Source organism: Pseudonaja textilis, chromosome 2 (assembly GCF_049901715.1).
Source record: "Pseudonaja textilis isolate UNSWEBS1 chromosome 2, rPseTex1.2, whole genome shotgun sequence".
In the NCBI taxonomy this organism is placed as follows: Eukaryota; Metazoa; Chordata; class Lepidosauria; order Squamata; family Elapidae; genus Pseudonaja; species Pseudonaja textilis.
Window position 1 is genome coordinate 136,457,547 of NC_141991.1, and position 24,031 is coordinate 136,481,577.

The 24,031-nt window shown below is 40.5% G+C and overlaps 1 protein-coding gene across 9 annotated transcripts in view; it reads left to right on the top strand.

Annotated features, from left to right (window-relative positions):
• The window catches only part of B4GALNT1 (beta-1,4-N-acetyl-galactosaminyltransferase 1), a 67,111-nt gene that overhangs the window by 34,841 nt on the left and 8,239 nt on the right, over positions 1 to 24,031 (top strand). For all 9 annotated transcript variants that reach the window (XM_087925426.1, XM_087925431.1, XM_087925427.1 and 6 more), the window contains 5 exons: positions 12,952 to 13,167; positions 14,528 to 14,701; positions 19,960 to 20,066; positions 20,216 to 20,253; positions 21,151 to 21,331. In XM_087925426.1, the coding sequence (XP_087781552.1) occupies positions 12,952 to 13,167; positions 14,528 to 14,701; positions 19,960 to 20,066; positions 20,216 to 20,253; positions 21,151 to 21,331 (716 nt within the window). The remainder of the gene's footprint in view (positions 1 to 12,951; positions 13,168 to 14,527; positions 14,702 to 19,959; positions 20,067 to 20,215; positions 20,254 to 21,150; positions 21,332 to 24,031) is intronic.

Here is a 24,031-nt window from a genome sequence, read left to right on the forward strand (position 1 = left end):
AGGTGTACAAGGCATATAGCAGGGGGCTCAAGACACAACCCTGGAGAGAAATAGTGGAAGAAAAGTGGGGGCCAAGTCTAACAGACTGTGGTCTGTTTGTCAAAAAGTTCTTAATCCAGGAGCACGTGGGGGTGGGGACCTGCAGATTATGCAGTTTGGTTACTAGTACATCTGGAATGATAGTGTTAAACGCAGAGCTGTAGTCCGCAAAGAGCATCCACACATAGCATCCTGTTTGTTCTCCAGATGACTCAGCGCTCTATGAATTGTGATGGCCACAACATCCTCTGTAGATCGGTTTGCTCTATAAGCAAACTGATGTTGATCAAAGGAGGGCGGGAGGCAGTCTCTGATGTGCTATGAAACTAGTTGCTCAAAAACCTTCATAATGGAGCTTGTTAACACTATGGGCCTATAGTCATTGAGAGTGTTTCTATTTGTGTTTTGGGGAATGGGGATGATGATTGCAGGCATTGTGGGATGATGGCATGTGTTAAAGATAGATTGAACAGCTCTGTAAGTATTTCAGCCAACTGGTCAGCACACGCTTTAACTACTGCACCAGGAATGCCATCAGGCCCTGCAGCTTTCCTGGGATTTACTGCTCTCAGTGTTTTTCTCACCTCATGCACCTGAAGAAAAAGAGGTGCAGCATCGTGGTCCTCGTGAGGCAGTATGTCCAGGTTTCTTGGTAGTCTCAAAGCATGAGAAAAAGCTGTTTAGCTCCTCTGCCAGAGTGCTACTGCTCTCGCTGTTTGTTGGGCCCTGGCCTTTATAGTTGGTCAGGGCCATCCCCCTCCACATCTGCCATGGGTCACTGTCAGTAAAGTGCCCCTCAACCTTCCTCCTATACATCTCCTTAGCATGTTTGATGCCCCTTCTCAGCTCAGCTCTGGCAGTGCTGTACTGTGAGGTGTCACCTGCTCTGAAAGCCAGGTCACGGGTCCTGATTAGAGTCTGGACTTTGCTGGTCATCCAGGGTTTCCTGTTTGGGAAGGTCCGTATGTGTTTGTCCACAGTGACATTTTCTACACAGGTCTTCATGTAGAAAAGCACAGTCTCTGTGTATAACTCAAAGTCCTGTTGTTTGAAGATGCTCCAATCTGTGCTGGCAAAACAGTCCTGAAGCTGGGAGAGGGCATTTTCAGGCAAGCATCTAATAGTTTGACTGTTAGGTTTTGTTCTCTTCCTAAGGAGAGTGTAGGCTGGTAGTAAAAGCAGGATGAAATGGTCTGATTGTCCTAAGTGGGGAAGAGGTTTTGCTCTATAAGCATGCTTAATATTTGAATACACATGATCAAGTGTGTTTTTTCTCCTGGTAGGGCACTTAACATGTTGGTAAAGTTTGGGGAGCACAGTTTTTAGGCATGCTCTGTTGAAATCTCCAGCAAGGATATGAACACCCTCAGGATGAGCTCTCTATTGCGTGGTAATTATGTCTTGAAAGTGACTGAGCGCCATGCTAACATTAGCATCTGGAGGTAAATATACAGCAGTGATGGTAACTACTGTTAGCTTCCGTGGCAGATAAAACAGTCTACACTGAACAGTCATGGCCTCTAAATCTGGTGAGCAATGGCTGTTTGTTATTTTGCTGTTTGTGCACCAGTCTTTACGTACATAAATAATTAGGCCCCCTCCCCTTCTCTTACCGGAGGTTATATTGCGATCTTGACGGTGCAAGGTCCGGTCCACTAGCTCCATTGTAGCATCAGGGATTTGCGGGTGCAGCCAGGATTCTGTGACGATTAGCAGACAGCATTCACAAATTGTGTGATTGTGGGCAATCTGCAGCTGCAATCATGCACTTTGTTTATGAGAGATATGACTTGTGAGGAACATAGATGGTAATGGGGGTTTCTGCGGTCTCTTCCTCAATTGAGTTAGCATCCCTGCTTCTGTTTTCTCAGTTTGTAAATCAGTCAGTTTATCATAGAAACCTTCTGTTTTAGAATCTTTATCATACCTTGAATTTGCGCATATGAAAACCAATTCATCTTTATACCTTGTTCTTCTAATTTTTGCATAGATTTAAGTTCACCCTTTTCATTCAATATTTCACCATATCTAACTGTTTGTTCCTTTTTATATATTATAGGATAGGAAAAAGCTTCAATAGTCGATAGCCAGACTGGAATTTTCAAATAACATTGCCTTTTAGTCTTCTCCCAGTTTAACCACAGAGACTCCCGTATATAATGTTTTCTAAAATACCCCTGTGTTTTAGTTCCTTTATACCATAAAAAAGCATGCCACCCCAACAACAGATCATGTCCTTCTAGTGTCAACAATCTAGCATTTCTTAATGTTATCCATTCCATAACCCACATCAAATTTGTAGCTTGGTAGTACAACTCCCAATTAGGCAAACCAAATCCTCCTCTTATTCTAGCATCTTGCAAAAGTTTTAATTTTATTCTCGCTTTCTTACCTTGCCATATATATTTCAACAAAATTTTATTTAAATCTTCAAAATAATCTTTTCCAAGCCTAATTGGAATTGTTTGGAACAAATATAAAATTCTGGGTAATATATTCATCTTGATTGTTGATATTCTCCCTATTAACGACAGTTATAAGTTTTCCCATTTCGCCAAATCTAACACTATCTGCTGCTTGAGTTTAATATAGTTATTCTCTTTAAGTGTACTACATCTTGCTGTCAAATGTATCCCCAAGTACTTGATCTTATTTGTGACCTGGATTTTCAAAACATCTGCCAATTCTTCCTTTTGTCTTGATAACACATTCTTTGTCAAAATCTTTGTTTTGTCTTTATTTATTTTCAAATTGGCCACATTCCCATATACCTCTATCATTTCTATCAATTTTAATGCTGTTTCTAGTGGGTCTTCTAAAATGAAAACCAGATCATCTGCGAATGCTTGCAATTTAAATTCTCCCTTTTTAATTTTAATCCCTTTTATATCCTTTTCTTCTCTAATATTTCTATTTAGCACTTCCAAGGTTAACACAAACAACAAAGGTGACAGTGGGCACCCTCGTCTTGTTCCTTTTGTTATATCAATAGAGTCCGTCAAATCTCCCTCTATCATTACCTTTGCCCTTTGCTTAATATATATAGCTTCTATAGCTTGGATAATTTTTTTACCAAAGCGCATCTGTTCCAGCTGTAATAACATAAATTGCCAATTCACATTGTCAAATGCCTTCTGTGCATCTAAAAATATCAAAGCCATTTGTTTTCCAGGGTGTGCCTCGTAGTATTCCAAAGTGTCCAAGATTACTCTCATATTGTCTTTAATTTGTCTCTTTGGCAGAAATCCATTTTGATCAGGGTGGACAGAGTTATTTAGGTATTTTTTGAGTCTTTCTGCCAGTATTGAAGCAAAAATTTTATAATCTGTGTTTAGTAGGGAAATCCCTTCTTGATTTGTAATGTGACAGTATCCTATTTTGAGACAAGTGTAATATAAGCTTCTGACCATGATTTAGGTATCCTCTTCTTTAACATAACTTCATTCATAACTTCTAACAATGGAAGATTCAACTATTCTTGCAGTGTTTTGTAAAATTCTGCCGGAAGTCCATCTGGGCCTGGTGCCTTCCCATTATTTTGCTTCTTAAATGTTTCAGTTAACTCCATCATTGTTATATTGCTTTCTAACATTATTTCAATCTCTTTAGGTATCTGGGGTAGATTAGCATTCTGTAAGTACTGTTTGACTCTTTCATCATCAATATTTTCTTGTGTGTATAGTTTCCCATAATAATCTCGTGTGATTTTCTTCTTCTCTTTGCTTCCATAACAAGCTTGGACTTGATTAATTGCAATATTTTCCTTGATTCTCTCTCCTTTCTCAGTTTATATGCTAACCATCTACCTGGTTTATTTGCATCTTCAAAATAATTCTGTTTCACGCCTCTGATTTTCTGTGCTAATTCTTCTTTTTCCATTAATCCCATTTTATGTTTAATTATATCCATTTTTAACTTAATGTCCTTTTTCTGTGGCATTTTCTGTAACTCTTTTTCAAGTCCTTTATACTCATCCTCTAATGTCTTAGAGGCTAGTTTTTTCATGATGTTTCTTTTCCTTGTATAGTCTATTATCAAGCCTCTGTCATATGGCTTCATTGCATCCCAAACATTCTACATTGATGTGCCTTCTTTTTTATTTTCTTTAAAGAAAAAAGCCAGCTCTTTCTCCATTCTCTGTATGAAGTCTTTTTCTTTTAGTATAGTGTTATTTAATGTCCATCTAGATCTTCTTATTTGTCCTTTCCATTTAATTGTCATTGGATTATGATCTGCCCAAGTACTTGTTTCAATATTTATTTCTTGAATATTAGCGAACAATTCTGTTGATATCCATATCATATCTATTCTGGACCATGATAAATGTCTGTTTGAATAGAAGGTGTATTGTTTGGTCTTAGCATTTCTTTCTCTCCATGCATCTTTTAAATTTATTTCATCTGTCATTTTAAAAAAGAATTTAGGGAGAGTCTTTCTACTTTGTTGTTTTCTGTGTTGTATAGTCCAATTTATTGTCTACAATTCCATTAAAGTCTTCCATCATAATGATATTAGCATAGTCCAGTTCAATTATTTTCATATGTAATTTCCTATAAAATTCTTCCTGATTGTCATTTGGGGCATAGATTACAATCAGGAGTGTTTTCATATTATTGTCCATTATTTCCACCATTAATAGTCTTCCCTCATCCGTATGGATCAATTTCGCTGGGATAATATCTTTGATGTATAAAACCACTCCTCTTTTTTGCATTGTGTCAAAGAAGTACATATTTTTCCTAATTTTGGCTGTATCAACAGTTGTTCATGTTGCTTTTTAATATGTACTTCTTGTAGGCAGATTATATCAAATTTTAATTTCTCTAATTTATGGAAAGTTTTCCTTCTTTTAACAGCTGAATTAAGTTTGTTTATGTTAATTGTAATCAGTTTTTTCTCTTCCATGATTATACTTTATAGGTAGGTTTGGCAGCTCTCATAGATCTTGGTTCGCGTTCTTTAGCTTCCACCTTTCCGCCTACTGCACCTTCTTCTTTTTCAGTCGCTATTTGGCAGTCCTCTTGGAATTCAATTAGTGACATTTCTTTTTCTGTCTCCTCCTCTTTCCCTCCAAAGTATTCTGTATAAAATAATTCAGCTTTCTCAATTGAGTTAATTCTGTGTCTCTGTTCCTGCCATGTGAACATTAAACCTTCTGGAATCAACCATCTATAATTCGCCTCTTTTTAAAGTAGAATTTTAGTCAGGAATTGGTATTCTCTTCTCATCTCTCTCACTCTTCTGGGTACTTGTTTCAGAACCACAATCTTTATATTTAATATATATAATATATAATATATCAGTATATCTTTATATTTCAATGTTTTCTCTCTTGCCACCTGCAATATTTGCATTTTAATGACTTCCTTTGTAAATCTGATGTGAACTTCTCTTGGTAGACTATTTCACATAGCATATCTTGTGAAGACTCGAAAGAGCTCACCTATTCCATCCATCATCTTCTCTTTGGTTATTTCCAGAGCTTCAGCCAAGATTTCTATCATTATCTCAGCTAAGTTTTGTCCCTTTTCTTCTTCTATGTTTTGGAATCTGAGATAAAATTTTGATTTGTCCATCTCCCATCTCAGCATCCCACTTTTATCTTGTTCAATCACAGTTAATCTGCCATCAATATCTCCAATCTTCTTATCTCTTTGTTTATCTTCTTCAATTTTTTGGAATCTCTCATCATACTTCATCATCATTTGTTGAACATTCTCTACCTTTTCATCAGTTTTTTTCTATTCTCTTTTCAATATTCTCTGTTCTTGCTTGTATGTTTTGAATTCCTTGCATTATCATCTGCAGTGTCACCTTTTCCTGTTCTTTTTCTTGTTGTAACATTGTCTGTATTGACCGTTGTCCCCAGATGGTGAAGAGGAAGAAGTAGGAATTGAAGAACCAGTTGCTGTTAGTTTCCTGCTCATTTCAGACAATTCAAAATCTTCAGGTTCTTCTAGACCTTAATCCACTCATGTAATAACCAGTTGTAATTCCAAGTAAAAATGGTGGAAAAAAGAAGCAAGATTAAAAAAAAATTCTTCAGGTTCTTGTACACCTTAATCCAATCGATTGGTTAAATAGCAGTAAAAACTCAAAAAAGGAAGAAAAAAACCATAAACAGAAAAAAGGAAAATTGTTAAATCTTGTAGTGGCAGGAAAAAAAAAGAGTAAAAACTAAAGAAGAAGAAGAAAAAAGAAATTCTTCAGGTTCTTCAATACCTTAATCCAATTAAAAAGTCTCAGGTATGAAAAGGTATACAAAAAAAAAAGAAGCCACAAAAAAAAAAACCAATACGGAAAATAAATTTTAAAAATGCAGGAGAGGGAGAGAAAAAGAAAAAAGAAAAAAGACTACTCCCTTAAAAAAAGAGAGAGAGAACATTAATACTAAGACTTGTCCTTTAAAATGAAATGCAAAGTAGAAATTAGGCTCCAAAAGCAAAAAAGAAAGACAAAAGAAGCAAGTTCCAAAAGACCAAAGATCCAAATGACTATTACAAATAACAAGCTGATAAGGAGTGGGTTTGTTAAAGTAAGGAATAGCCCAGCTTCAAAAAGAGAAAAAGAACACACTGCACCTTATTTAGTTATCCAAGGCTTTTGTTAAGTTTTATAACTCTCTCTTCTCTAGAGTCTTATCTTTTTTCTGTAAACTTCAACACCAGACTCCAGCTACTGATAGAAACCCAGAAGAGCACCTGCAATAACACTCTCCCATGCTCTTCCCTCTATCTTATCAAACAGGCTCAGAGTCCTTGAAAAGAAGTCTGAATTCTTTCTCAGCTTTGTCTGGTTGAGAGAAAAAAAAGAGAAACAATATTTCTAAGCCTCTAGTTGGCAGAGTTACAAAGTTTCCTCCGCTTTCACTTTCCCCCTCCTTTTCCAAACAAAATATAATAAAAATTAATTAAAAAGGAAAAAAGGTTTAGAAAAAAGGGCTAAAAGGGAATCTCTAGCCTAAAATATTATAAAGTCAAAAAGGACAAAAGACAAAAAAGAAAAAAATAAAGTAGAAAAAAAGACCAGTCCAGTTTCAAAGTAAAAAATCATATATGAAGAGTCCAGCAAAAAAAAAAAAGAAAATATTAATTTGACTTCCTGTTTAAAATAGCTGCTTAATCACTTCTGTCTAAGATTTTATAGATTCTTTCTTTTCCTTAGGGTGTCCTTTCAAATCTTAAAAGTAAAGAAAAAATTCTCACCAAACTGGCACACTTTCTCTTTCCATTCTCTTCTGTTTTGGAACTGTCCCAACTTCAGCAGCTTTAATGGCTGCCTCTTTGCGGCTGGCAAAAAGAGCTTTTCCTGGATCTACTAGGGACTTTGCGGTATCCCTGGGATCAACAGGATGCGCTCTTTCCATTCACCGTCTCTTTGGGACGGTTTAGATCCGTTTGGACCATCCAGGAGCAAAGATATTGGCGGCGAGCTCAGACCTTCAAGATCGCATGCCGTATCATCGCAATGCCAGCTCCGCCCTCCAGGGTGCATGTGCTTTCCACACGTAAATTTTCACCGCGTCCTCAGGGCGTCCTTCAGGGTACACTTTGGCTAAACAGATGGGAAGACATGAACAAGGGGGTGGTGAGTCGATGCACAGTGCTGTGCAGTTGACGCTCATGCTTGGTTTTGATTGTGGTTTGTCAGTCTGCCAAGGAGCCCTGCATGCTTCTGTGTTATGTTGAGGCTCCTTGTTCGAAGGAGGGTTACGGGGTATCTACGGTGGCAGCTCGGAGTCTGGATGCAATGCGTTTGGGTGCTGGTCACTTTTGCAGATGTGACATTGCACTTTGGTTGTGCAGTATTTGAGTGAATGTTTGGATTCGCAACACTTGTAGCAGTATTGGTACTCACTTAGTAACTCTTTTCGTTGGGTCAGTGATTTCGCTGCAAACCCAGTGCAGCTGTTCAGTGAGTGACGAGTGTTGTGCATAGGGCAAAACTGGTTTCTCCTTGTGTTCAGAGATCTAACTTGGGTTGTGTCTGAGGAGTTCTCTCTCCAACTGTGTGTGGATGAGGAGTCAATTTTGATGTCATGGACAACCATGAAGAGTTTTTCTCTGGTAGTATGTATAGGGCCTGAGGGCGATATATGTTTGCTTCTTCTGTTATTAGGAGGACTAACAGCTCTAAGTCCACGGGCTGAGTATGTGTTGCACACTGTCGCTTGGTGGGAGATGAATTCTTCAAGAAGTGTGAAAGATACAAAGTGGTGGCGACCCTTGGCCATGAAGGTGTCAGTCAACTGGAGCCACTTTTCAATTAGCACCTGTGGAAGTTTTTGAACAATTTTGTTCCGTTTGTCAACGTGATCAAGACAGGTGAGTGTCAGTAAGTTTGGATCACGTGCCGTTCTCAGCTGGACAAGTATGTTAGCGAGGTCTATGATTCGGCAAGGCTTGTCGATAGGAATTTTAGGAAAACTGTTGAGGCTATCGAAGAGTGTTGCTTCTACGTCCTCAGGAGCGCCATACAGTTCATCAAGCCTTTTCCATAATAACTGTAGGGCAGCGGCTGGGTCGCCTAAGTGGGATGTCAAAATTGCCCTTGGTATGTCAGAAGACTGTGGCCCTAGCCATGCTATCATGTGTCCGATTATCTCATCAGGGTGCAGGCGTGCCACCGGAATGGGGCACAGGAAAAGTTTCTTTCAAACTAGATATTCGCTGCCTGGCTTGTCAGAGAATCTGCGAACTCCGTTGGCGTGCAGATTTAGTTTTCCACTCTGTACAGCCAAGTTTCTCCAGTAATCTTCAGCATTTGCTGAGTTGGTGGGAGGTATTGATGTAGAGGGTTCTCCCCCTGGATTCTCGTAGGGTGGATTCGGGTTGTAAGTCAACGACGGGTTGTAGTCTTCCTCCCAGTACTTACGGAGGATGTTGTCCTCCCATACTGGGGATGACGGTCGAGCGTCAAGCTGCTGTGTAGACTGGGCATGGTTACTTTGTGGTGCCTGTGAGCCGGATTGGTATTGAGGTTGTGGCAGGAATGCTGCTGCCTGTGGATTGAGTGTGGCAGTTGTTGATGGCATGTCAACTCGTTGAGAAGTCATCATGAGCACTGTTGGGCTAATTTGCTCACCTAGCAGGCCATGAGACGTTGGAGTAGGGATGCTAGTGTTGTAAAGAGAATCTCGGACCTTATTATGTACAACATCAGTTGGGAAAGGTTTGCTGTTGGTGGGAAGTGAATCTCGTATTTTAGGTCGTACGTCAGTAGCGTAACTGACATGTAAAGTCTGTGGTGGAGATTCATCCCTGTGCTTCCCTGGTTGTGGGAGACTGCTAGGCAACTGAGGCAGTTCCAGCTGCTCATTTTGTAGCGAGTGCTGCTCATCCACCTCGGCTTTTACTCATGTGACTGGACTCTCTTCTCTCAACTCGTCAAGGTTGAAGTTGAGAGAGGCAGCATTGGCTGCCTTCTGCCATGCTGCGGCCTGTGCTGTTTTCGCTGCCATCTCTCTTTGTTGTTCGAGTAACTCCACTTGGGCCTGAGTTTTAGCTATTTCTGCTTGTTGTTTGGCCATTTCTGCTTGTTATTTGGCCTGAGCTTTGGCCATTTCTGCTTGTTGATTGGCCAGTTCAGCCTTCTGCTGTATCACCTCTGTTGTAATACGTAAATCTGCTTCTCCAGAGGGTTGGATATCTAAAAGCAGTTGTTGGGAACCAGGCTCCATGTTTACAACAAGGGTGGGTGGAGGATTCGAGTCTTCTGGAACATCAGAGACATCTGTCATGGCTGAAGAAGTTTCCATGCTTCAAATTGGCAAAGGGAACATTTGGAAAAAATTTAGTGGGTTTTTTTGTGCAATTCCTTTTTTTTTTTTTTTTGTAATAGGGTATGCTGCAAACAGGTAGCAGAAAGTAGAATTGCTGCTGGATTTAATACTTGAGCACATAGGTGGCACTGCAGAGTCTGGGCAATGTTAGCACAGTACACGGTATGGCTGCTTCTAGGGTGCGTTGTGCGCTTGCGACAAAAGGGGGCACTAGAGGTTGCGTCGTGAAGTCTGAGAACTAGAGGGCTGAACGTAGAAATATGCGCAGCGTAGCCTGCAGACTTGAGGGCAGAATGCAAAAATATGCCTAGAAGGGTTGCTTGCTTCACAAGGTGGTAGCAGAGGGTCTAGAAGATGCTGTTGCTATGCCCATATTAGGTTGCAGTTACTCTTGGGACCTTTGAATTAAGTGATTAAATGGTACACAATATTTTCAAAAAAGGGGATTGACATTATATAATTACTCTGGTCAATATTTGAGAAACACTTAAAAAAAGGCAAATTCTGGGAAATTTCTTCTTGACCACCAGATGGAGATGTAAGCTGCTTTACTTGGGTCTGGTAGGTTGCAGGTAATCTTGGAACATTTGAAATAAATTGATTAAATTGTTCACCATAGTTTCAAAAGGGCTTATCAATGCAAACACGTATTGGAAACTCAGGGAAATTTTTCTTTGAGTACCAGATGTTGCTGTGGGCTGCTTTAAGATTCAGAAAATCTTACAGAGTCCTGCTAAAATTCTTTTGTAATCCAGGCAGATTCCTGAGCCTCTGTGGGTGGATGGAGAAAGTGGGGGGGGGGGAATTCCTCCTAGCAGCCAAACTGGTTTTTTGAAAGTTGAGCAGAGAAGAGGGTGGGTGGGTTAGAAAGCTCTTTGTTTCTAGCATGTGGGAACTCCAGCCCTTCCCAACATGAGGTATTTTAATGACTGACTTCCTGTGGAAGCTTTTAGTTGAAATGGCTAGCTAGATGCAGTCTTTGTCACAGAAGGCAAAAAGGAAGAAAAAGATAGCAAATCGCCTTCAGTTGCTAAAAATTGTAGATTCAACTGTAGTAACTGGGGGTGGGGGGAGAAGCAGGGCAGAAGGGTAAATCTGGCTCCTCCCTTTGTTTTACAAATTGAGTCTTCCCAGTTAGGAGTTGTACTTTGAGACAAAGCACTTCTCTCGCTGAAGAGAAAAGGAGGGGAAATTAGTCCCTCCCTGGAACTACGATGTATCTTAATCAGTTGTAAAGGTTTTGTCTCCTTTCCAAATGAGCATAGCAGAATCAGCTTCTGGTTTCCATTTAAAATACAAGCGAGATTTCTCAAACTTTCCAATTGAGTTTGATTATCTTTTGAGAACTGGGAACTTTCTAACTCTCCTTGTTATGCAAATAGAGTCTCTGAGAGAGCAGGAAGAGGAATTGAGCAGAGAAGAGGGTGGGTGGGTGGGTAGAAAGATCTCTTTATTTTTAGCATGTGAGGAACTCCAGCACCTCTCAACATCCACAGCATGTAAAGAGTTCCTATGCTCACAGAGAGAGAGATGGATTCATCTTTTACTGTCCTGTCTCATGCACAGAGGTGGATTTGTAGCTGTGCAGATGCAGATAGATAATTCCACAAAACATCCATAACGAAGTACATTTATTGGAACATCAGGTATCTTCATGACTCACATTTGTGATGAAATTCTTCTATAATGACCAATCCTTTGTATATCAGCCCTGCAGGTAAAAGATGGTTATTTTCCTAACCTATCTCATAGCGGTAAGCTGCTTATCAGTTCATGAGTCCAGGCAAGAATGCAGGGAAATCTCCCCCAACCCCTCAAGGGTCAATTTAGTGCCTAATCAGGATTACAAATGTGGCCATGTGACATGTACTACATTCCCAGGATGCCTTTAACTACATTTACCATGATGCATTCCCTTAAGGGGACAGATCATAATTCCTAAGTAACCAACCAATTCTCTTAGATTGGCTGGGACAGCACACTACTCTTACCTCAAAAATAGTTCTGAACTACCAGTAACTTTCTTAGTTTACTTTATTGTCATTGCACCTCGTACAACGAAATCAAACACCATCTTCAGGGCACATCATGACCATGACCATGAAAATAAACACAAACACACATCCTTCACCCTTCACACATTGAACCGGAAACCACCGACACCACACCAACACTGCACTATACAGTAGAGTTCAAAAGAGCTACTGCCCTGGGATAGAAGCTGTTTTTCAGCCTATTTGTCCTTGTTTTTATTATTCTGTACCGTCTATAATAGTTCAAAAAAAGGATTCCCAGGATGAGATGGATCTTTGAGAATGTTTTGAGCTTTCTTAAGGCAGTGGGAGCTATAAAGCTCTTCCAAAGAGGGGAGAGGGCAACCAGTGATCTTCTGGGCAATGACATTAACCCTCTGGAGTGCTTTCCTATCTGCCACTGTGCAATTGGCAAACCATACAGAGGTGCAGTATGTTAAAATGCTCTCTAGGGTGCAGCAGTAGAAGGTCACCAGCATTTTTCATTCAGTTGTTGTTTTCTGTGAAGTCTCAGGTAGTATAATCTCTGCTGGGCCCTTTTGACCAGGGCCGCAATGTGGGCGCCCCAGGGCAGGTCCTCTTTTAGGGTAACACCCAGAAACTTAAAAATGGCCACTTGCTCCACGGTCTCAATTGATAAACAAAGGCTGGATGTCTGAACTGTCCCTTCTGTCTTGGACATAAATGGAAAAGAAAATGGGTTGGGGTGGAGGCAATCTCAGATCCCAGTTCTTTCCCCAAGCAATGGGGGTGAGCACAGGGGAGACAACCAAACGGAATGGCTGCTTTGCAGGGATGGGCAAGGCAGGTGGGTTCTCAGCGGGCATTGGCATAGCTGTGCATCATTTCTTTCCTTCCCTTGGTTCTGATGGAAAGGGCGAATAAGGGGTTCAAAGTGGAGCAGCACTTGGCTGCGGCATGCCAGAAACTGGGGCGCGCAAACAAGTGAAGCCCCATCTGCGGGATACAGGCAGTACACGAAACCACACATCCTTTCATTCTGTGGAAAAACATTTCTCCCATCGAACAGGTTCCTGGTGCCCCAAAAGTTGGAGGCTGCTGTCTTATGTACTTTCTCTCTTTCTCTCTGTGCTCCAGGATGCGTCCTGTCCAAAAGTCCATGTGTGCACTGATAGTGCTGACAGCAACTCTGGCTTTCCTGTACTTTCACGTGTGGTTGCCAAAACCTTACAACGTGGTGGATCTGCGACATCGGCCTGATCAGCTTCCCAAGCGCTTGTTGCTGGATCACCTGCTGGTGCCTGACAAGAAATATGAGCACATTGCTTTCCAGATCAAAGAGGAAATTCTGGAGTAAGGCAGAATCCTTTACACCCCTGTGGCCCCTATTTCCTAAGAAAACAAACGAAATCCAGTCGATTTCAAAGTGTACATTTCCCCTTTTTGTATGCTGCGGTCATTTTGTTTGTGTAATTGTGTGCTTTCTTTCCTTTTTAAAAAAAAATTGCAAAAGTGGGCTGCCAAGAGGTTCAGCTCTGTTTTGTCCCTTCTGCCTGCCTGCCCTTCCCCATTTGTTATTCTCTTCCCTTCCTGCCCACTTCTCTGAGGACTGAGAATCGAGACCTGGCATTCTGCATGTAGCTAGTCCTCAACTGACAACAGTTTATTTACTGACCATTCGAAGTTACAACGGCACTGGAAAAAGTGACTTGGGGCCATTTTTTCACACTTAGGACTGTTGCAGCATCCCATGATCATGTGATTTACATTCACATGCTTGACAACTGGTTCATATTTAAGACGGTGTCAGTATCCCGGGAGTCATATGATCCCCTTTTGTGACCTTTTGGCGAGCAAAGTCAATAGAAAAGCCAGATTCATTTAACAAACGGTGTTACTCATTTAACAGCTGCAGGGATTCACTTAACAAAAGTGGCAAGGAAAGTCGTAAAGTGGGGCAAGACTCGCTTAAGAAATTTCTCACACAGCAACCTACATTTTGGGCTTGTGGATGTAATTCAACGACTCCCTGTATTTAGGCTGGATTTAGGGTCCGGAGACTTGACAGACAAACCACTTTCATATTACACCATAGCAAATCATACAGTCAGTTGATCTTCTATTTTAAAGTTGTTATCTTAAGTTGGCAAGTGTTGGAGAAAATCTTGCATACTTGACGCTTGTTTCAACCAGGGTAGGGCTCGAGCGGTTGAATCTGTGCCAATAAATGTATGATATACATTGCAAGAAGAATCATCGGCTACCAGTCAGTCTTTGGGTTGGTGAAACAAATGACTCTTTCAGCAGAGAGCACAGTATTCCAAAGTCGAACGACTAGAGGAAGGGGCGCCAAACCCGTCTTTTCCCTGGATTGCCCTTTAGTGAAGGGCCACAGTTGCATACAGTATGATAGATAACTTTGCTAGCCCTCTTTCCCTCTCCCCGGCTCTTCAGATACTAAGTATGCCTTCATGCGTTTTCAAGGGCACTTCTTCCATAGTTAGTGTCCAGCCTAGCTAAGGGGTAAAGTAAATATTTTTTAAACACTCCAAATTATTTACACTCTAAATTGTAGGCATAAACATTCTTAGGAATCATTTGCTGAGGCGTCTTGCTGTGCATGATGCGCATCTCTACATTGCCTGATTGTGAACTACAGCAATCGGTACATTCTTCCGCAATGTTTAGTGCTGTCTCTTCGTCCCTTTGGCAGGCTTCTTCCTAAAAATTCCTGTAAATGTGAGGTACAAGCAAGTTTGAAACTGCCCTTTCAGAAACAGCTTTTTGATCAGGAATACTCTATAGAATTTTCCAATGCCTTCAAGCCTTCTGACCTGGCAGACGTCAACAACAAACGAGAACAGGAATACCGCAATCATCAGCAAAAGTGAGTAATGGCCAGAGCTGGGCATAATCTTTAATGCATAATCTTTGATTGTATCGAGCATTGGATGAAGCTGATTTTGGCCCTTAAGGCTTCTACGAGACATGTGAAATGTTAAGAACAGAGTTGGTGAAATGAAGCGGCCACTAATAATGGGCAAGATTATCAATGAACAAAATCCAGGTTACCTAAATGCTATACATGCAGAAATGTACTTTGTAAGATTGTAAAATCTATGCTAGCATTCAAGGTTTTCGTTTTCAATGCCAAACCTCTTTAGTCTGACTCGGTTGAGTCCCAGTTTTAAATAATTATTGTGAATAGATTGTTTTATAGCTCAAGCAGAAAAGAATATTGGTAAATAAGATAAAGACTTACTTGCTAGAGTTTTCATATAAACATATGTAAATCAACCTGGCAGACTTCCTCCACGGAGTTTTCGATGATGAGTCCATTAAAACTATAAAAGCCATCTTGCTTATTGGTCTTTTTTTCTAGCTATTAGAAGCCTGTGATGGGTTATGGCGTGTAAATTATATAAAAGGAAGGAGACTAGTGCAGATGAAGAGGTTGCATTTCTCCCATATTGGAAGAGAGCAAGCTTCTTAAAGAATAGATCTAGGGAGCATGTCCTGAAAATAAGGGGCATACATAATTTGCATTGATGGCATTTTTGGGGTGACAGTTACCCCAAGGGCTAAAGGTACCACCTTTTCAGCTGGGATCAGCTTGGCATGTAAACATGGTGCTCATGCTGTGAAATTTTCATCAATTGTTTTTCTCAGTGGGGCAATATTTTCGATTGAAAACAGTGAGATAGGCACAGTCATTCCACCCAGCCAGCAGATTGCAGCGGCTCATAGAATCAGGATTTGTCTGATGGTTGCCAGTTCCCCGTGCCTCCAAACAAACAAACAAACAAAGCACAAACAGGCCTTTCCACACCCATTGCGTGACTTGCAAACATAGTTGCTTATCACCCCCAGTCTGATCCCCTTTCAACTAGCAGGCTTTCTGAGAAGATGAAACAGTCTTTGAATCAGTGAAAAGGGACAGAGCAAATTAAAATTGTGGGGGAACCTCATAATCTTCCAGACATTTATTGCTAAATTCTAACTTAGAATCTCTCGCTGTCTGTTGAGAGTTATTGTTTAGCAATTGATAAAGGGTAAACCAAGAAGTTTTTTCAAAAAAGAAATCAGTTACATTCTGAATGTAGGTAATAGCAAATGACTTCCCGATATTGTTGTCAAGAAAATAATATGGGTTTAAGCACCCTTGTGCAAGAATTACAACAGAATAAGCAGCTTATTGTGCACCAGCTAAAGCAAGTAAAATGTTCTCTGTCAGTTTTAAATATTTGAGCTACTGTTCTAAATCTGTCAGCCAGGTAATTATTATTACCAGGCAGATAATACAAGCATAAGTCTTTCCAGATATAGCAAAACTTGGAGGGTGGAAACTCTGCCGGTTATAGAATTATCTGACAGAACAAAAGCAAGTTGATTGTTGAAAAATTCACATCAAATATCTTTAAGAGTAGCCTCTGCCAGGTGTGTTCAATATGGATTGTAACAGACTCTGATTATGTTCAGTGATAGTAAGGAAAGATGTGTTCAGTGGATCTGAAGGATACCATCTGGAGAAGATCACACTACACTACCAAGTAATTCCCTTGCTGTTTTTTTAGAATTGTCTCTAAAGGCAAATAACACAACTATGAAACTAATCTGGAAATTGCCCATGTGAGCAAATCTATTTTGGGAGCATATTTCTTGGAAGCGAGAAATAATGTTGGATAGACAGCATCAGCACTGGATTTGTTTGTAACTCAAATCATACTCAACGTATAGTCCTCAATGGAACTACTTCCACATAGGGGGAAGTAAGCAGTGGGGTAACCCAAGATTCTGTTTTAGGCCCAATACTCTTCAATATCTTCATGAATACTCTAGACAAAGGAATAGAAGGGGAACTCATCAGATTTGCAGATGACACTAAGCTGGCGGGAATAACCAACACCCCAGAAGACAAGCACAAGATCCAAAAAGATCTTGACAGACTTGTATAACAGGCCTTATCTAACAAAGTGAAATTCAACATAGATAAAAGCAAGGTTTTACAGTTAGGCAAGAAAAACCAACTATATAGGTACAGATTAGATAAAACGTGGCTTAATGCTAGTAACTGTGAGAGGGATCTTGCAGTCCTAGTGGACAATCACTTAAATATGAGCCAAGCCACCAGTGTGCTGTAGCAGCCCAAAAAGCCAATGCAATCCTGGGCTGCATTAATAGAGGGATGGAGTCAAGTTCATATGAAGTTCTATTAATGTTTTACAAAGCCTTAATATTACCCCACTTGGAATACTGTATCCAGTTTTGGCTACCACGGTACAAAAAAAGATGTTGAGACTCTGGAAAGAGTGCAGAGAAGGGTAACAAGAATGATTAGGGGACTGGATGCTAAAACATACAACAAACGGTTGCTAAAATTGGGCATTCTAGTCTAATGAAAAGAAGGGGAGACACGATAACAGTTTTCCAAAATTTGAGGGGCACCTACAAAGAGGAGGGGGTCAAACTATTTTCCAAAGCACCAAAAAAGCAAGACAAGGAACAATGAATGGAAACTAACCAAGAAGAGAGGCAACCTAGAACTCAGGAGAAATTTCCTAATAGTGAGAGCAATCAACCAGTGGAATAGCTTGTCTTCAGAAGTTGTGGGTGCTCCATCACTGGAGGCTTTCAAAAAGAGACTGGACAACCATAGGGTCCTTCAAGGTCCCTTCCAACTCTATTATTCTACGTTCTAAGTTACTTAATTGTAGAAAATCATTCTCTCCTGCTGCTTGCTAGTAGACCATCTGGATTGGAAATGCCAGAGTTGAGACTTCTTCAGAAAGAACTTATATTCGGATCCTGTACCTCCGGCCTTTCCTTTTGGTGACTGAACATGTAGACCAAAACTTTCCTATGCCCTGGAAGTTGATGCTAGTGAAAGTGCTTATTTGTCTTCCCTCTTCTTTTGTCTGCCCCAAACTCTTTTAACATCAGTAACATTAAAAGATCTTTTATTGCCCTTCCATTGCTTAACAAGACATTAAGACTCAATAAGTGCTGAAATCTAAAAATGTTTAGTGTGTGACCATGAAAGAGTTAATAACATGAGAGTTAAGGTGGGGAGATATGTGCTGCCTTCCTTCCATTAGTTCTCTAATCTTGTTACTTCTTTTGCTAGATGGTTAATCCAGGGCTGGACTTAGCTGGTTCCTTTATCTCCCATCGAGCTGTCACTGATGATATTAATGCCTTAAATAATTGATGGAATATTTGCAGAGAGCTAAATCATACTGAGATTTAGCCTGTACCCAGTTGCAGTGGGAAGGAAAACACACCCACTTTTTCCCCTCATAAAACCTAAGTATATTGACCTCATTTTCTTAGAAAAAGTAAGGAAGAAATGTGAAAAAAAGAACAAATCTGAAAGAGGTTCATAAGGATAAAAAAAAATGTTAACTTTGTTTTCCAAAGAAAGTTTTAAGAGCAAAACTTTACAAAAACATACATTGTTTATTATTATTATTATTATTCTGTTCAATCATGTCTGGTTTTCAGAGACTTTCTGGATTGGTCTCTGTAGTTCTCTCTGCAAAGTTTTTCAGAAGTGATTTGTCATTGCCTCCTTAGATTTGAAAGAAAGTGGCCAGCTTAAGGTCAGTCATCCAGCTGGCTTTGTGCCTAAGGCAGAACTAGAACTCACCATCTCCCAGTTTCTAGCCTGTTGCCTAAACCATTACACTAATTTGACTCTCGTATTCTAATGAAAATATCGAAAATCAAATGGTACAGGTAGTGCTCGACTTACAATCATTTCTTTAGTGACAGTTCGAAATTACAACAGCGCTGAAAAAAGTGACGTATGATAGTTTCTCATACTTAATAACCATGGCACCATCCCTGTGGTGGTGCGATTAAAATTCAGATGCTAGGCAACTGGCATTATCTAGGATGGTTGCAATGTGATCACCTTCTGCGACTTTCTAACAAGCAAAGTCAATAGGAAAACCAGGTTCACTTAATAATTGTGTTACCAACTTAACAACGAGTGAACCACTTAACAACTGCAACAAGAAAGATCATAAAGTGGGGGCAAAACTCACTTAACAACTGTCTTGTTTAAAAATGGAAATTTTGGGCTCGATGACCTGATCATGTGTACATTTATTTTAGAATGTCCATATTGTTCATGTGAATGTATCAGTCCAAAACCCAGCTTCGGACCTGACAGAGAGACTGCATTAAATGGTACAGTTTGTATGATAAAAAGTTAAACGTCCAAACTAAGGGAAAAATGAATTTTTGAAAAATAATCTGGAGGTCTGCTTTCTGAAATAAAGGACTGTTACAATAAAGGCTGTAGTTATAGGCCACAAAATTGTTAGATGCCATTCTGCAATCTTGTTGACATACTTTAGTTACATTAGGAAAGGCGGAAAGGAAGCTGTATGTATGATGAGAAAGCATACAGTCCAAGACATCCACCTCTCCATCCATCCATAGACTGTATATGTCTGACCATCTCACAGCAGTGATTTCTGGGCAGCAGCATGCAAAGTTAAAACAATAATTCCAATTAATAAACAAACATCCAAAAATACAAATAACTATCCCAATTTACAGGAAAACAGTATCGTTTGTTAAGATAGAAGACTGGTGGATTGTTCGTCTCCCTAAGCATCATGTACTTTTTAAAAAAGTGATTATAATTATTTGTGCCTTCTAGTCATGGGAAATCAGAAGCATTTCTTGATTAAATTGCATTTATTAAATTGTACTTGAAGTTGAAGTGTCCAAAAAAAAAAAAAAAACCCTTTAAAATACTAATACAAACATTACAATGAATGTAATGTTTGATCTTCTCAGTAATAAGAAATGTAAATCCCAGTGAAGTTTAGTTTTGAATAAGGAACCTGCTAGACTTGTTCCGGAAGGCTTGATGTTCTAAATTGACTGCCCTGAAAATAATGCAGATAATGGATTCCCCTCCCCACTTGTGAACAGGCTTAGATATTAGCCAATAAAGACCAGAGCAGCAGAGGAAAGTACTTATGTAACTATGTTTTAAGTAACCATGGCAGGAAGATGCTTGGCACGCATAGCTGTCATTCCTCGGGTGTATTTGTGCTTGTTAATGTTTGCCGGGTAGTACATGAAAACCAGTTGTTGGCACCTCAAACTGCCTTCCTTTATCTCCATCAGGTCTCAGTCTCCACTTGACCAGCTGATCATTGTCCAAGCCAACTCACCACTAGAATATCCAGTTCAAGGTGTAGAAGTTCGCCCCCTCCAGACCATTCTTATTCCAGGCAAGCCTTTTGTTTTTTTCTCTGCATGTCAAAAGAAGCAAAGAGAGTGTGGGGAAAATCTGCCTATCACTGTGGAAGAGGGTGTGATGAATATAATGGCAGGTGGAATGGCAAAAACGTCTCACCCCCTGTGTTTTTTCCTCCCATAGGCTTGAGCTTGCAAGCAGCTGAAAGAACATTATACCGGGTAAGACAGCAATAGCAATAGCACTTAGACTTATGTACCGCTTCACAGTGCTTTACAGCCCTCTCTAAGCAGTTTTACAGAGTCAGTGTATTGCCCTCAACAATCTGGGCCCTCATTTTACTGGAGTTCGAAAAGGTAAAAGGCTGAGTCAACCTTGAGCTGGTCAGGCTCAAATTGCTGGCAGTCGGCAGAATTAGCCTACAATACTGCATCTAACCACTTGCACCACCACAGCTCAGTAGTTCTTGATGCACAGCAGATGGAGGGCAGGATTAGGGTGTGGGTCTCTTACCGTGCTGCCGCTTTATTCATTGTTGCTGGCATTCGTGAACGTAGGAAGAAATGAGGACCATCCCTTTGGCCTGTGCTTTGAATGTTTCCTCCTTGAAAACAGGCCCAACAAGCATGTTTTAGAAGGAAACCATTTTCTTGGAAATAAATTTGGATGGCAGTCGAAAGGGCTGTCAACAATTAATTAATTTCACCTGGGGTTGTGTTTTCATTGCCATGGAAATAGGCAGCGCTGGGGTGCTCCGCTTAGATGCCAGCATAACCTGGACAGTTTTCTGAAGTGTAAGGTTGACATAAGAAGAACAGGCCCCGACGTCTAAGAAAAAGAATGTACTGAAAAGCGTGTATGTGGCTTGTTTACTAAAAGTAGACCAAGGTGTGTAGGGGTTTTTTGTGCAGAGAGTTAAAAGGAATAGAGTTTTCCAATATGTGTGTAGACTCCCATCCGAAAGAGGGCGGGCCTAATCCTGATGAGTCAGGCTGTAAGATGTCCTTTTTCTTTAGGAGAAATTTTGCCATAGGTAATGATAAGATTTTTAAACAGCCCTTCTTCCCCTGACTCTTACGTTCTTTTTTTTTTTTCCTGGTTATTTGTCTTTATGGCAGGTCAACTTGACAGCAACAATGGGTACTTTTGATGTGGCTGCGGAGGTAGAAGGTGTCAAAGTGGAAAGGGAAGGACAGATGCACTTCTCCCTATCCGGATCCCAGCTGGACAATCTAAATCGGCAAATGCAGTTTGTCACCTATACCAACACCCTCTTCCATCCTAATACAGCAGATATAGGTGGGTATGGGAGCAATCATTACCACTGCAAATATCAATAGTCCAGCCATAAACCGTGGGACAAACCATTGGAGGGAAACTGTAATAGCAATAGCAAATAGCATTTAGACTTATATACTGCTTTATAGTGCTTTACAGCCCTCTCTAAGCAGCTTACAGAGTCAGCCTATTGCCCCCAACAATCTGGCTTCCCATTTTATCAACCTCAGAAGGATGGAAGTTTGAGTCAACCTTAAGCTGCTTGGGATCGAGCTGCTGGCAGTCGGCAGTCAAGAGGTAGCATGCAGCACTGCGTTATAACCACTGCGGGACCACGGATCAAGAACATCACTGTGAGAAATGAGGGCCAATTGAAAAGGAAGTTGCTGGAAACCAACACTTTTGAGGCAGGCCAGTTCTTCCGATGTTCCTCCCCCCTCAGGTGTATCCATTGTCTGTCCTTCACTTGAGGGGCCCCCACCTTAATATACATAGTATGGGACTATTGTAGTAAAGTTAGAATATTCCTCGAAGCAAACTACGCTAGATTGACAGATCCATGTTGTTTTCTGGGCAAAAATTTGGCTACTATCATATTTTTAGGCAAGTGTATGGTTTGCCATGGCTTTCTTCCTAGATGTTGTTTTAACTTTCCCAATGGATTCCAGCAGCTTGAGGGTAAAAGATAAAAATGTGAGCTATCAGTTTTTTTCAAAATGACCATCAGAGCATTAGTATTTTCTATATTATTATTAACACACTCTGATGCTAAGGAGTTGTTCTCCCCCTCCCCACCTGAAAAGAAATCTGTTCCAAATGCAAAACACAAGCAGAGGAGAGGAGTTTCAGTTTTAGTTTCACAGCAGCAACCAGCTTTAGTACAGAACAGTTGAGCTAAGCCACGCCCAGGCTCCTTGCTGTCTCCTTTTTGCTCACATAGCAAATACTGTTTCACTTTCCAAACAGCCCTCAACTCTCTCACACATTGGCAGGACGCTAACCAGATGAATACCAATGGTTGCTGGTGGCAGAGGCAGAATTTTTTCCCCCTTATTTTCCTCCCCAAAAACTAAGCCCGATCACATTGCTTCGTAGCGAAGCACGGGTATAGAGCTAGTGTTCTCATACAGGTAATCCTTGTCTTATAACCATTTCTTTACTGAAGTTACAATGACACTGAACAAAGTGATTTATGATCAGTTTTCACACTTATGACCATTGCAGTATCCCCATGATCATGTGAATAAAATTCAGGCATTTGACAACTGAAATGTATGTATAACAGCGGCCCTATCCTGGGGTCATGTGATTACCATTTGCGGCCTTCCCAGCCAGCTTCTGACAAGCAAAGTCAGTGGGGGAAGCCAAATTCACTTAACAACTGCATGATTCATGTAACGACTGCAGTGGTTCAGTTAACGACTGTGGCAAGAAAGGGTATAAAATGGGGCAAAACCCACTTAACAACTCAGCAATGGAAATCTGGGGTTTAATCATGGTCAAGTTGAGGATTACCAGTACTCGCATGTTAGGTGACTCCAAATTCTTAACAAATTTTCAGGACAATGAGATAAAGTCAACAAACTGGAATTTTTATTATACTTTTGCAAAAATAGGCAATTCCGAATCCTTCTCAGGTGAGTCGGAGTCAGAAGAGCAAAGAACTTCCTTTCAACAATACAATTTATAGTTTATTTCCTTTTGAAGCATATTTGCTTCAAAAACTATATCGAGACAGGAAAGTTTAACCAAACTGAAGAAGAAACTCTTAGCTAGTCAGTTGGACAGGAAACATGTTGTGGTTTCTTGTAGGTCTTCAACTCAGACAAGCATTTAAAAACATAACAGTTTGCAACTATGGGACCCTCCAGGTCATCTAGTCCAACCCCCTTTTGATACATAAAATCCTTTAAAATAATTCAAAAGAATATGTCTTTGATTCACATCCTTCACTCACAAAGGGCAGGGGAATAATAAAGTGGTTTTCCACTTGATTTATGTGTAGGACTGGACTGAGTTTGACAGGATTTTGTTTTTCTGAGCAAAGCTGGAGATCTGTTTTTTTCACCTGGGGCTTTCCCAGTGGAAAAAATTGCTATGTTAAATGAAAAACTATGTTCCCTTTTTCTTGGAAAAGCTTTTGTCCAGGAGAATTCCCACTCTGTTGGATTTTTGGCATACCAGAAAAATAGTCTGCAGTTCTGCAGAATCACGCTATTTTTCTTGCCTCTTGACAGGTGTTTTACTGAGAGGGGGAGGAGGAAGTTAGGCCTTGTGCTGCATATTTCCTTCTGTTTTATGGCCTCAAGCTGTTTTGAAAGGAGGCACTCTGCGGTCTAATGCCAGCCCTGTCCTTCTTTGGCAAAGCCCTCAGAAGAACAGAAGGAATGTGCTGAGGATGATCCTTTCAAACCCAGGCATTGCCTCTCAGCAATCCTTCAGGCTGCTGTTTTTACCCTCAGATCTCTCTTCCGACTTGACCATTACCAGAATTTTCTGGTAGAGCTAAGTCAAGCAATCGTCTGGGAAAGAGAACAGAGGGATTTGAGGTAGAGTTATGACACAGCGACTTTCCTCACAGGATCAGCACCAGAGGTGGTATTCAGCAGGTTCTGACCAGTTCTGGAGAACGGGAAGCAGAAATTTTGAGTAGTTTGGAGAACCGGCAAATACCACCTCTGACTGGCCCCGCCCCCATCTATTCTCTGCCTCCTGAGTCCT